The sequence below is a fragment of the Sardina pilchardus genome, chromosome 10 (assembly GCF_963854185.1).
Source record: "Sardina pilchardus chromosome 10, fSarPil1.1, whole genome shotgun sequence".
NCBI lineage: Eukaryota > Metazoa > Chordata > Actinopteri > Clupeiformes > Clupeidae > Sardina > Sardina pilchardus.
In genome coordinates, this window is record NC_085003.1 from 13,191,429 (window position 1) to 13,205,575 (window position 14,147).

At 47.6% G+C, this 14,147-nt stretch overlaps 1 protein-coding gene across 2 annotated transcripts in view; it reads right to left on the reverse strand.

Moving 5' to 3' along the window:
* The window catches only part of tmem266 (transmembrane protein 266), a 69,186-nt gene that overhangs the window by 15,558 nt on the left and 39,481 nt on the right, over nucleotides 1-14,147 (reverse strand). For both annotated transcript variants that reach the window (XM_062546690.1, XM_062546689.1), the window contains 5 exons: nucleotides 12,247-12,401; nucleotides 10,456-10,529; nucleotides 7,404-7,460; nucleotides 5,989-6,127; nucleotides 1,089-1,204 (listed from right to left, as the gene is read on the reverse strand). In XM_062546690.1, the coding sequence (XP_062402674.1) occupies nucleotides 1,089-1,204; nucleotides 5,989-6,127; nucleotides 7,404-7,460; nucleotides 10,456-10,529; nucleotides 12,247-12,401 (541 nt within the window). The remainder of the gene's footprint in view (nucleotides 1-1,088; nucleotides 1,205-5,988; nucleotides 6,128-7,403; nucleotides 7,461-10,455; nucleotides 10,530-12,246; nucleotides 12,402-14,147) is intronic.

The following is a 14,147-nucleotide window of genomic DNA, read 5'->3' on the forward strand; positions in this document are numbered from 1 at the left end:
CAGTGTTCAACTGGTCCTTGTAAATGTCTTGATATATGATGGTTTGTGTGTGTCTCTTGAGAACAAAAGAGCATTTTGAGGAGAAATTACATTGTTTTGAAGGTAAAGTGTCATTTTGCAGGAGAATTGTGGAGTTTTGCCCATTGTGTGTTTTGTTTTGGATTTGTGTGTAGAGTTCTGAGAATATGAGGCATGTTTTCAGAAAATGTGTGTTAACAATCGAGAAAAACTGTAATTGCCTGTTTTTCACCTGACAGAGTTGGGTTGCTGTCCAGCCTTTCTAGCATAATCTTGTTTTCAAAAACAAGACACTTCGTGTTTCAGTCTAGATGATATATGTAACATTTCTTTCAATTAAAAATGGCTACCACTCACAACAGTCACAAGGCCCTACAACCTGTCCCTGTCTGGGAAATGAACAATGCTACACTGCCATGGTCGTGCAATTTTAAACAATAACATGAAATACAGGGTTTATTATTTTAAAATGTCACCTTTTACTTTCAGCATTAAAGAATCTAGACCCAGCTTTTACTGTATATCAGTGACCACTGTCTGCCCAGATCGTCCAATAAACTCCTATTCACTGTCTCCAACAGTCGTTTTAAGTACCAAGGTGACCAAATTGTTTCTGTGTCTTGGCCAAAGCTGTGGAACAGTCTCTCTTTACTCCTTATACAGTCTTCTCCCACCAGCCAGTGCTTCACTTTGTAGATGGACACTAAAAGCACATCTGTTCTCCCTTGATTTTAAGAATGTTGTGGATATGCTGGGATATATCTTTATTTGCAGAGTCAAAGTCCAGATAAGAAGACGCACAGATATATATACTGTATATATATATATATATATATATATATATATATATATATATACTGTATATATATATGCCTTCGTTGATGTAGTTTTGCATTTTGTGCTTTTATGTTTTTTTCCCTCTCTTTTGCAAAGCACTCTGGTCAATCACCGGTTGTTTCAAATGGTGCCATAATGAAATAATTGACTTGACTTGACATTGTGCTGCTCTGGAGCCCATGGAGCTGATCCCAGGCCTGTGGGGACAGGAGGCTGCAGTCTACTCTACTCACCGCCTGCTCTTGGCAGATCTGCGTGAGGCGCTCCAGCTGCTCCTCCCGCACGGCTTTGGCCTTCTCGTACTGCTGGATCTCCATCTCCATCTCCACCTTCACCTGCAGCACATAGGCTGCACACAAGACCACAGCAGTGACCGCACGTTAGTTAGGACATGGGGCATCACCTTTCCATCAATCAATCAATCATCAATCAATCAATCAATCAATCAATCAATCAATCAATCAATCAATCAATCAATCAATCAATCAATAGTGCCTTTCACGCAGTTGTGCATTTACTTATACTACACAATATAATAAAACAAGGAAATGTTACTGTATAAAAAGAAAAAGACATGACATGGCAGAAGAGAGAGACTAGTGAGATTGTATTCTGTTGACAAGCATGAGATTTCACAGGCTATAAACAGCCCATGAACTGTCCTGAAATAAAATAGCGATTTATAACAACCATTTCACCTAAAAAAAGGACAGCAGCCTGCTGTGATCTTAACCAGAATGAAGCATGGGATTAACAAGTAGCTCTCTGCTTACGTAAAAAGTCGCCTTTTTTTAGCGAATGGCGCACTTTTTGCTTATTTTAACAGCACGACAGACACTCTGCGCTGTAGGGCCCTAAAAATAAGAGTGTGTTTGCATAGCGGAGCAGCTGATTGCGCTGGTGTGAATGGCGGTGATGGCAGGCTGCTGGGCCCAGACAGGGTGTCTATTAGAGCGCACGGCGGGGGCTGTGCTCAGATCTGCTGGCCCGGCTCGACGCTGCATTTCTTAATTAGATTCCACCCGCTGGGCCCCCCCCCCCATCACACCCCCCCTACACCTGCCAGCCAGCAGCTTGGCCTCACACACCCGACACACACACACACATACACACACACACACAGGTGCACACACACACGTGCACACACATATGCAAGACACATGCACAAAGACACACACACAGACGCGCACTCACAGGCACATTCTCTCTCTCTCACACGCACACACAGGCATACAGTACACACACACACACACACACACACACACAGACATATACACACACGCACACACACACACACACACACACACACACACACACACACACATATACACACAGACGTGCAAACGTTCTTCTTTCCTCTTATGAGCTGCATCACACAGATGTTTAACTTATAAAATGCGCTTTACAGAGGCAGCATACTGTATGCTTTAATATTAACAAGCTATACACACACTGTGAAAACTTCAGTAAGACTTCAGACAGAGACAAAAGAACTAAAACGAGCAGGCTATCATTGAATAGAACATTTTACTCTAAGTTTGTTTATGGTCTGTGTAGACGAGAGGAGACGAGAACTTTATTTTGTCTATTATGGATGCCACTGAGACTGCTGCGTCTCAGCAGCACTGCGTGGAATGAGTAAGGCTCTGACAGTGCTGCCGTACACATCTGTTCTTATGTGCCGTTTATTTATGCTTCAGTAGTGTCTTCATTTCTATCTGTCTATCTGACACTCACGCCATGATGTCATAGTTGGACATGAGCATGTAAAGCTCGGTTCGGCCACAAGAGGGCGAGACTACAGATCAGCTGCCCCCTATCTCAGCCTGCGTCTTGATCTCTCTCGCTTTCTCTCTTCTAAGTAGAATAATGATCATATTAGCATTTCTACTGTGTCAGGGTGGGCTTATCACTGGACAGGCATTAGCAGTCTATGGTTCTATTTCATCATGGCATTCAAAGAGACCTTAGCTGAAGTGGGAGGTCTTGAGTGAAGGCCTAAAACCGAAGTCTGAAACGGAAGTTTGACTCGAGACCATTCGAGTGTGAGAACTATGACTAATACCAGCTGTCATAATGGAGGGCTTGTGAGTGAGAATTGCTTTTTTCCCCTAAGTAGCTAGGTGGTGGATTTCCACAACCCCCCCCCCCCCCCTCCGCCCGGCCCCCGGGGGGGTCATCATTCACACGGGGCCGCTGTGTGCCTGGTGACAGCCTCTGCCTGCCTGCCTACCTGCTTAGCACCGTGTGCGTCACAACCTACTGTCAGGGCAAGAGAGAGGCAGCATACGCAATGAAACCTTTGAGGGGGGGGGGGGGGGGGGGGGGTTGTGTGCGGATCAGCCCTTTCTGCCCCGGTCCGCCTTCTGCTTCTCCAGCTGAGGCTGCAGTCTGACAAAGTCCACTCGATAAATCAAAGGCATTAAAAGAGGCAGGTAAAGGGCCGGGGACCGGAGGCAGCGCTGCAGGTGAAAGTCAATGGGAGCGCGTGCAGATGACGCCCAGACGCCTGGGCTAATGGAAAAGGCCCTCTCCCTGCTCTCTCACGTGTGGGGCCTGCTCAATGAGCTTATGGGCAGGGCACAGAACAACAGCAAATGACACGCTGTTATAGCTAAAAGCTGTCTGTGAAAAATGAATCGGAAACAGAAAATGGAAATGTCGTGAATAAATCATGCACGCAATGACCATACGCGTGCGTACACACAGACGGACACACGGACAAACACACACACACGCGCGCGCGCGCACACATGCACACACTCACACACACACTGCAGAGCACAGCATAGCATACCAATACACGAGCCAAAACATGTGAAGAATGGCAAACGCAAGGCAACCCAACTTGTGCATAACGTAACGTATGGCTGCGACTTGGCGGTCTGAGCAGACCGCAGTGCTTGGCAGGTGTAGCGGCCCTTAGCCCTTAGCTCCATCCAGTGCTCTGTAATGATCCTTAGCCCTTAGCTCCGTCCAGCGCTCGGTAGCGACCCTTAGCCCTTAGCTCCGTCCAGCGCTCGGTAGCGGCCCTTAGCCCTTAGCTCCATCCAGTGCTCTGTAATGATCCTTAGCCCTTAGCTCCGTCCAGCGCTCGGTAGTGACCCTTAGCCCTTAGCTCCGTCCAGCGCTCGGTAGCGACCCAGTGTGTGTGTGTGTTTGTGTCAGAAGGGGTGGCAGGGCAGAGAAACTGATGAGTGTTGTATATACGTATACAGTATGTATGTGTGTGTATGTGTGTGTGTGTGTGTGTGTGTGTGTGTGTGTGTGTGTGTGTGTGTGTGTGTGTGAATGTGGCGGTGAAGCAGTTGATGAGTGTAGTGTGTATGTGAATGGGATAAGAATGAGGGTCACCCAGTGCTGGCGATGGACCATGCATACGCTTGCATTAATAGGAACTCTGGTCAGTCATTATGGACATTATGTTGCTCTCATCGCTGAAGAGGGAGCTCAGAATCGATATGAATTTTAATGGGGCGGAGGCCGGCTGTGCTGCACACTGATCATCCATCTACAGACACACTCACACACACACACACACTCACACACACACACACACATGCACACACACACGCGCGCGCGGCGTGCACACGCACACACACACAAACACGCACACGCACGCACATGCATGCACACACACACACACACACACACACTCACACACACGCACACACTCACACACACGCATGCGTGCACACACACACACACACACTGCACGCAAACTCACATACACACTTCAATGCATTTGAAAACACAGAGCAACAGATACACTTAAAAACATAGAGTAGTCAAGTCACAGTCACAGATCCGAAGATGTACATAGAAAGTCAAAGTCTCTCTCAGACACACATAACAATCTCTCTCTCTCAAACATTTCTCTCTCTCTCTCTCTCTGTCATCTAATACATTTAAATGACCACATATTGTTTTTCAAAATTGCAGTTTGACAAGGCCTGAAATATTACTCATATAAACTCAGAGAGGCAATGAATGAAACTAAATGTTAAAAGCTCTTTCTATATTGCATTTTATACTGGCGTGAAAAGGCTTTGTAAATCACATTCCCTGGAAAGGTATAAATATATATATATATATATATATATATATATATATATATATATATATATATATACAGTATATATAATTAAACAAAATAAATAAAGAGGACTTTTCTCTATAAAAGTAAAACCCTAAAAAAAATCATGTTGAAGTTTAGACGGGCAGTTTGTAGGCCTACTAAGGACTGAATGGCCTCACCTGACTACAGCCTCCAGTGTGCTCTTGCATACTCTCAGGGGGCTTGATATTAATAACCATATAAGGACTAGAGCCGTACCAGGCTAGCGCCGCTAATGTTTCTTCATAACAATAATCAGTAACATCATGTTAAGCATGAAAAAAATGACATAGCAATCTGCAGCTGAAATAACTTTCTCTCACTCTATAGGGAGCCACTTCAACCGCCTTCTAAAGTCCTTTTTCCAAGGAAATGCTAACGTATTATAACCGTAACCATTTAAAGAGTGCTTATTTTCATTGAATGAAATGAAATCTCTATCGCTATGGCTCTTAGCTTTGGTAGCATGTCTTACAGTAGCTGTTGTCTCAGAGGAAAACCCTAACTTTTTAAAACAAGGGCCTTTTAAATTCATTTCTTACCTAACTTCAGTATTTTACAGGTATTCAAACCTCAGATCTCTATGACCATGGCTGGCAGTTCTTGATTTGTGCCATGCTTTATTTACCTCCGCCAAGGAGGTATATGTTTTCATCTGGGACCGGCGTTTGTCTGTTTGTTTGTTTGTCTGTCTGTCTGTCTGTTAGCAAGATAACTCAAAAAGTGATGAATGGATTTCACTGAAATTTTCAGCGAATGTCAGGCATGACCCAAGGAAGAAACGATTACATTTTGGGAGTGATCCGTAACACTGTCCGGAGCCGTTTATGTGTTTCCCTTAGTGGTGTAATGGCATGGTATGGCCACGTGGTGGCAATCTGAATAGTTTAGTTTGAAATGTATGACAACCTAGGGAGAACAATACAGGCGGAGGTCTGCGCTCTCTGAGTGCTTTTCTAGTTTATATACTGCCGTGAGGGTCAGTCCTCCCATTGATGTCCACTAAGTGTCCTTACCGTCGATGATCCTCTTCACTCTCCAGATGCGGAGGGTGATGATGAGGCTGATGGCGTCCCAGGGGCTGCTTGGGCCGTTGGCAACTGTGGAGGCCACCATTGGGGCCAGAGAGAGGACAATGACCGCTCCGTCAAACACCTGCCGAGAGGCGAGAGAGGACACGAGAGGATCAGAGGGACACTCTGGCTCAGACACGACACGTTAACGCTACAGTGAAGGACTATCACAGCTGTACCTGGGCATGGGAAGACACACATGGAGAGCAAATTAATGTCAAGAAAGGACTTCACAAACTGGACATTAGAGTTGGGTATGAAGAGATATTATTCGATATTATAGAGGAGGCATAAGAGCACGTTAAAGGTGATATGATACCATATGATACCGGCAAGGACCACAGGAAGACATCTTCAGCCATGAGCCGGGATGAGCCAATAAAAACACAACGCACCGCACAGGGAACAGATGGACACGGTAATAATGCCTGAATAATGCATGAACAACCAGTGTAATTATCATGGTAATAAATATGTAACAACAGCCACAGCGTTAGAGAGTATATTGTCTGTATAACACACACACGGACCAGTGCACTCCCTACAACTCCAAACCGTCCTGGAAACCTGTGATGCGTAACCCTGGGTGATTTATTTCCTCGCCCGCTACATTACGTACGACTCCGTCTGTGGAGCGAGCTCGCCACCAAGGACAAGCTGGACAGAGAGGAAGAGGAGCCGCGATGCCACGGCGTCCCAATAAGTCAAAAGACTCTCCCAAAACACCATCTGTTTCCATAAATCAGACGCCCAACAATGGCTTAAAAAAAAAGCCCCACCAGGACACAGAGCGGGAGAAAACAGCATGGCCCTGCCTCCAGCTCTCACACGCGGTGACATTGTGAGCATGACACTGCAGCAGCAACACAGGCGAGCGAGAGACAGAGAGAGAGAGAGAGGGAGTGAGAGAGGAAGAGAGAGAGAGAGGAAGAGGGGGGGGAGAAAGGGAGTGATAGCCAGACATAGAGAGAGAGACACAGACAGAGTGAGAAGAGGGATAGAGAGAGAGAGGAAACAGAGAGAGTGAGAAAGAGAAAAGAGAGATAGAGAGATGGAAGGGAGACAGAGAGATGAGATACAAAGAGAGAGAGAGAGAGAGAGAGAGAGAGGAGGGGCAGAGAGGGAGAGAAAGGGTGAGCGATAGATAGGAGAGAGACAGAGAAAGAGGGAGATACACAGAGGTGAAGGGAGAGAAAAGGGCAGACACTCACTGATCCCTCGTTAACTTTGAGCATCTGCCCCTAACCTCCACCCCCCCCCCCCCACACACACACACACACAGGCACACACACACACACACACACACACACACACACACACCATTGGCCTCTCCCTGAACAGTGCCCTGGAGATCTTACCTCAACTTTGTTCTCAATGTAATCCCAGATCCCCAGCACCACGATCCTAAACACAGTCTGAGAGAAGAGAGGAGAGAGGGGAGATAGAGAGAAGCAGAGAGAGAAGACAAAGGAGGAGAGAAAAGAGAGATAGAAATTCAGCAAGGAGGATAAAAGGCAACGAAGAAATGAAAGACACCCAAAGAAAGAAAACAGAGGTAGTGTGACAGAGAAAGAGAGGAGAGGAGAAAGAGAAGAAGAAAGAGAAAGTAAGAGGAACCTGAGAGACATTAACAAAAGGATAACACACCAGAGAGGGAGGGAGAGAGAGAGAGAGAGAGAGAGAGATGAGACATAAAAGAGAGAGATTAGGGAGCATTTATCACATTTCAGATTTTAGTCATCCCCATTGAAGTCTAACTCCGGAGTAAAAACAACCCAGGGTCCATTTTGCGTAGTTAACGTTAGTATTGTAAACTGTGCAAGTGTACAGGGGTGTTACAACAAGACCTGTATCTGTGGGAGGACAACTCCATGGCTTCCTGGTACGGTATCGTCAGCAGGCGCGTTCGTCCGTGCAGCACTGCGCAGATTTGGCTAAATCTTTACAAACATACCTTACCTTTAGACAGATCTGCGCAGTGCTGATTCGATCGAACGCACCCGCTGATTTGACGACACCAGTTCACTTTCAAAGATTACAATACTTTGGTTTGTCTGTAGAAACCCCCACCACACTACCATGGAAGTGTAACTATATTTTGATCATGGCATAAAATAGCGACGTGGCACCTTGCCCTGTTACTGTAGCATCACTGTAAGCCCATTCAGTGATAATGCAACAGAAAGTTGCTAACTATAGTAAATAGATGGTAGAGTTACACTTTTAGATCGCAAGATATTGACAGCAAGTTTTCACCACACATGCCACTGCAATTCAGCGTGTGTATGTGTGTGTATGTGTGTGTGTATGTTTCACACGTACAGTGAGAGGTAAAAATTGGATTCATGGCCTACACGGCCTCTCTTGTGTGTATGTGTGTGTGTGTGTGTGTGTGTGTGTGTGAGAGAGAGAGATGAAAAGTTGAAACGCTAAGCCTATAAAGTGTGCTATGCACTCCATACCAAAACAGCATAACTTCAAACGTGGCAAAGCATCGCGCCATTCTCACAGCATGTAAAACACCGACAACGTTAAAATCGAGCCAACCTCGCTCAATCACACAAATAGCTTTTCTATTTTTCCGCAGCAGTGAGCAGCCCCCCTTAAAGAGAGAGAAACACCCTCACACCTCAGCATAAAAGAGCACAAACTGCTGTTGTAATTCAGTTTCCTGTCATGGAGGGGGAAAAGCGCTGCTCGTAATTCATCAATGACACGCGGTATTTATTAAGGATGCCCATGAAGGGAGGAGCTCGTCCAGACAACTGGAGGAGATGCTGATGCTGACTCAGGCTGCTCCAGACCTCCAGCATGATCCCAATCCCCCCAGCTCCACCGTGGACCATATACCTCACAACTTATTATTTACACACACACACACACACACATACTCATACACACACACACACACACACACACACACACACGAACACATACTCATATACACATACACACGCAAGCATACACACGCACACACACACACACCCACACCCACACACATACTATACACTCAAACTTCAACAATACATACACTCAGCTATACATTCTCTCTCTCCCTTTCACACACACATACACTCAAACTTCAACAATACATACACTCAGCTACTTACATTCTCTCTCTCCCTTTCACTCACACACACACACACACACACACACACAAACTTCAACCATACACACCCTCCAAACCCACCCCATTGTTTGTTATCTTGATGTCTATGTACATAATGTTTTGTGCTACACTATATAAATTAAGACTTACAGTATGTAATAACTTACTTACTTACTGTACATACACAAACAAGTACAACTACTGATACCCCCCTCACAGGCTCACACACAGACAATCTCATTCTGTATCCCTTTTGTATACATTACACACAATTCATATAAAAACACTATAACACCATCTGAATCTTACTTCAATATCATTACGTTTAACCCCCCCACCCAACAATATTTTGCAGTACAGTATTCCAGCCCACTGCTCCCTCAGCCACATCTTCCCCTGGGGAGGGACAAGCCACTACCTTCCAAACCAACCAAGACGCCTCTGGACAAACTTCAATAGGAGTGAATGGGGTGAGTGGAGTGGACGAGCACGAGCAGAGCGCAGCAGAGGAAAACAATGACAAATGCTTCCGTGTCCGAATTGAAGACATGGCAATCAATGTAGCAGCGGGCCCGACTTCTGACTGGTTTAGGGCGGCCACACTGCAGAGGCCATCAATCAGGCCTGCAACCGTGACAACCAACAAGGAGCTCAACATGACAGAGGGGAGAGCACTTTCACGGCCCCTTCCATAAAAGTCCACGAGCGTGCCAATTGGGACGCAGCACACCGCAGGGAGTGGGAGGGTTGGGGTGGGGGGATTGTGTGTGTGTGTGTTGGGGGGGGGGGGGGGGGGGGGGGGGGGGGGAGAGCTTGAATGCTGTCTAATAACAAATGCCCTCTGATGATGCCACTTCATTCAGTCACAAACAATTAAACTTGAGATTCATATCCTGTAATAAACCATAAATCCACTGTCACCAATGCTACAAAGAGTACCATAGAGGATACACTTCACACACACACACACACACACACACACACACTGCTAGCTGCTTGTGTGTGTATGTGTGTGCGTGTGTGTGTGTGTGTGTGTGTGTGTGTGTGTGTGTGTGTGTGCGTGCCTGTGTGTGTGTGTGTGTGTGTGTGTGTGTGTGTGTGTGTGTGGCACATGGAGTAACACAGGCTTTCTGACCCCATTCACTCCAATAGACCTGATCCCTCAACTCTTAAGGGCTACATGAGGGACCTCCCCACCCGCACCTCCCTATAAACTACAACAGACCTGAGCAAAGAGGCCAGTTAATCCCAACTCACCTTGGACTGTACTACATTACCCATAGTGCTTCATGGAGACTCACCTCTGTGAAGAAGATGGACAGGATGACAAGGCTGATCCAGTGGATGATGCCGGCGAACTGGAAGGCGTTGTTGACTGGTCGAGTGACAGAGGTACAGGTCAGGGGTTAAAGGTCATGACCACACACACACACACACACTGTATGATGTGTATTCCAATGACCACAAAAACATGGCATGGCAAAGAACTAGGTCACTGTACACTGGTTTCTATTGTAGGGGTTGCTGGAGCTGCTACTGTGTGAATATGTGTGTGTGTGTGTGTGTGTGTGTGTGTGTGTGTGTGTGTGTGTGTGTGTGTGTGTGTGTGTGTGTGTGTGTGTGTGTGTGTGTGTGTGTGTGCGTGCGTATGTGTGAGTGTGTGAATGTGTGTGGGTGCAGGTGTATGTGTGTGGGTGTAAACTCCAGTTAACTGGCATGTTTATTGTGCAGGTAAGAAACCAAACAAACCAAATGAAAACATCCCCTGGCTGTGCTGTCTGTTGCTATTTCCAGCTGTCCCCGCCTGCCACAACCCTGACACCTATTGTCTCGAATGACATCAGAGGGGGAATTATAAAGTTCTGGAACTATTTCAGGTATCGGGTTCCGCCCCACCAATCCTACCTACGACAGGCCCCGCCCCATCTGCAACTTTGAGTCGGTTCATCAACATCAGCGTAAACTGCACTGCCCTGTCTCTCCACCCACTGCTTACTGTAAGCAGCACTATCACTCTCCCTCTCTCGCTCTGTCGCTCTCTCTCTCTCTCCCACTCTCTCTCTCCCTCTGTCATTCTCTCTCTCTCACTCTCTCCTTCTCTCTCTTCTTCTCTCCTACTTTCTCTCTCTCTCTCCCACTCTCTCTCTCCCTCTGTCATTCTCTCTCTCTCACTCTCTCCTTCTCTCTCTTCTTCTCTCCTACTTTCTCTCTCTCTCCTTCTCTCCCTCTCTCCCTCCATCTCTCTCCTTCTCTCTCTCTCCTTCTCTCTCTCTCACTCGTTTTGCTATCTGTCTTTTCTGCCCTCCTTTCACGCTCCGGCCCCCGGCCCATCTGTCTTGGTTTGCTCCGTTCCAGTGATCTGTCCATCAGTTCATTCATCTCCCCCCGCGGTTGCGTTCATTAATCCGTCGGCCCTCCCTTGTCTTCCCATTTGTTTCCCGAGCCATCTCCCTGGCTCTGCATTTATCTTGGCTTCCTCTCCTCCCTGCCCGCCATCCCTCCATCATTCTCTCCTTCCTCCTCTGCCTCTCTCTATCTCTCTCTCTCTCTCCGCGCGCGTGATGCGACATGATGCGTTCTAAACGGGGCGGGCGGCGTAAAAGACGCGGCTCGTGAGGCTCCCATCGGTCACTGTGGACACTGAGGGACGCACGTAGGAGGACGCATGACCGGCCTCACACCCTGCTCCTGTCACACACACACACACACACACACACACACACACACACACACACTCTACACACCACACACACACACACACACACACCCATCTCGGTCCTGGCTGCAGAGTGTGTGTGGTGTGTCCACGCCTGTGCTGTGCCACATAATGCTGATTAGTTGAGCTTCACGCCTCACAGATGAGAATGTCACTCCTGACACGCTGATGCTGAAGAGCCTCTCTGTTGGGTGTGTGAGCGTGTGAATCTGTGTGAGTGTGTGTGCGTGCGTGTGTGTGCGTGCGCGTGCACGTTGTGTGTGTGTGTATATGTGGTGTGTGTGTGTGTATGTGGGTATGTGTGTGTGCATGTGTGTGTGTTGTGTGTACGTGTGTGTGTGTGTGTGTGTGTGTGTGTGTGTGTGCTGTTACTCACACTGCAGGAGTTTGGTGTCGATCAGGAGCTCTAGCGTGAGGAGCACCACCACCAGGATGACACAGGCCACCAGGAAGCAGTTAAAGCCCGCGCTCAGCAGACACACCTGCCACAGGGCTGCCCTTCGCCCACAGCACGGCTTCAGCCAGTTAGACCTGAGAGGAGACACACACACACACACACACACACACACACACACACACACACACACACACACACATTAATGTGAAGAAAAAAGAACTGAACATTTATATACCTGTCACCAAACCCAAAACGAAATGGAAGTGTGGAAATGCATGGCAAGTTTAAACGATCTCCACAAGATGAATAGTCCCCATTCTCCAGTGAGGAGTCTACGCCTCCTGTGCTCCAAGTCTGAGAGGTGCCATAATTAATCTGTGTCAGCAGAGGGCATTGTTTCACGTCAGCATGTGCAAAGCACCTGTCCTTCTCGATTTCACACACTTGTACGCATATACACAACACCCGGCGCACACACACACAAAACGCACGCACACAGACACACACACACACACACAACACGCGCACAAACACATACACAAACACACACATGTACACAAAAAAAAATCATGTTTCAATTATTCAATAGCCCAGATGCAAAAATCAACCTTTATCCTGACCTTACAACAACCTCAGATAAGACATTTCACATTATTTCACATTTTTTTCCCCCACATATTTTTTCGACAGCTCCATAGACACCCAGCTCCTGAACCCTGAGAAGTGGGCTAATTCCGCCTTTGTGTTCGTGTGTGTTCGTGTGTGTGTGTGTGTGTGTGTGTGTGTGTGTGTATGTGTGTGAGGTCCGTCAGCCAGCCAGCGGGCCGGCGGAGAGACTGAGGCGTCTCGGTGAATGAGGTTCTGTTTGATTAATCACATGTGCCGTCCCTCTCCTGCCTCTAATTGAATTGGCCCGTTGATGGCCTCGTTTCCTCACCCTCGTTATGCATTCCTCTCCACTTCCCCCTCGCTCTTTCTTTCCTTCTCTCTCCCACACGCGTTCCCTCTCTCTTCCTTTCACACTCCCTTCTCCTCCCTTCCGACTCCGAGCGTCTCCCCGATGGAGCCACAGGGCTCAGATGGCCTAACTGCACACTTTTACTGTCAACGGTTCAACGGAAGAAACACATTCGGAACAGTCTACTGCATCCATCTACATAGTTAGGAATCTCCATCGCATACTCAAAACTATGCAAGTGCAGTTTAAAGAAACGCAGTGTAGCTCTTTTCCTCAAAATAACTACAACAAGCTCATGTAGAGACGGAGAATGGAGTCTCTGGCATTGTTGGTGTGCAAGCCCAGAATGCCATGTAATACGGGTAAGAGCAAGACATTTTTTCTCGGTTTTAGACTAATCAGATATCCCCTAATGGGTACCACGGATGCTGAACATTGAGAAAGAGGGGAATCTTTACATTGCGCTACTTTAAACTGCTCCTGAACCACACGCAAAGGGATGCAGACAAACACTCTGGTGGTTCTACGCAGGTCCAGAGAGCCGTAACACATTCTGCTCCGTCAGCATCGGCAGTCCTGATTCGGGGCCGTATCTGGCACGGCTTCGCTCCGTTACCCGGGTAACCTGCTACCTGAGACTGTGTTTGTCTCCGCGCGCCAGCGCATCACACGCCTCACCTGTAATCCTCTAATGAGCTCATACTGTCCTGCCACGCCGGCCGACGGACCGAGCCAGCAAACGGCACGCCGACCGTCTGACTGACCGGCCCCACCGCTGACTCCCCTCCACCTGAGGTCGGACGGCCGCGGTGGCGGGCGCAGCGGCGGGCACGGTGGCGCTGCCTTACCCGTCCCCGGTCGAGTTTTCCACTGCGCTGTCGTCGTTGTCGTCGTTGTCGTCGTTGTCGTCGTTGTCGTCGCC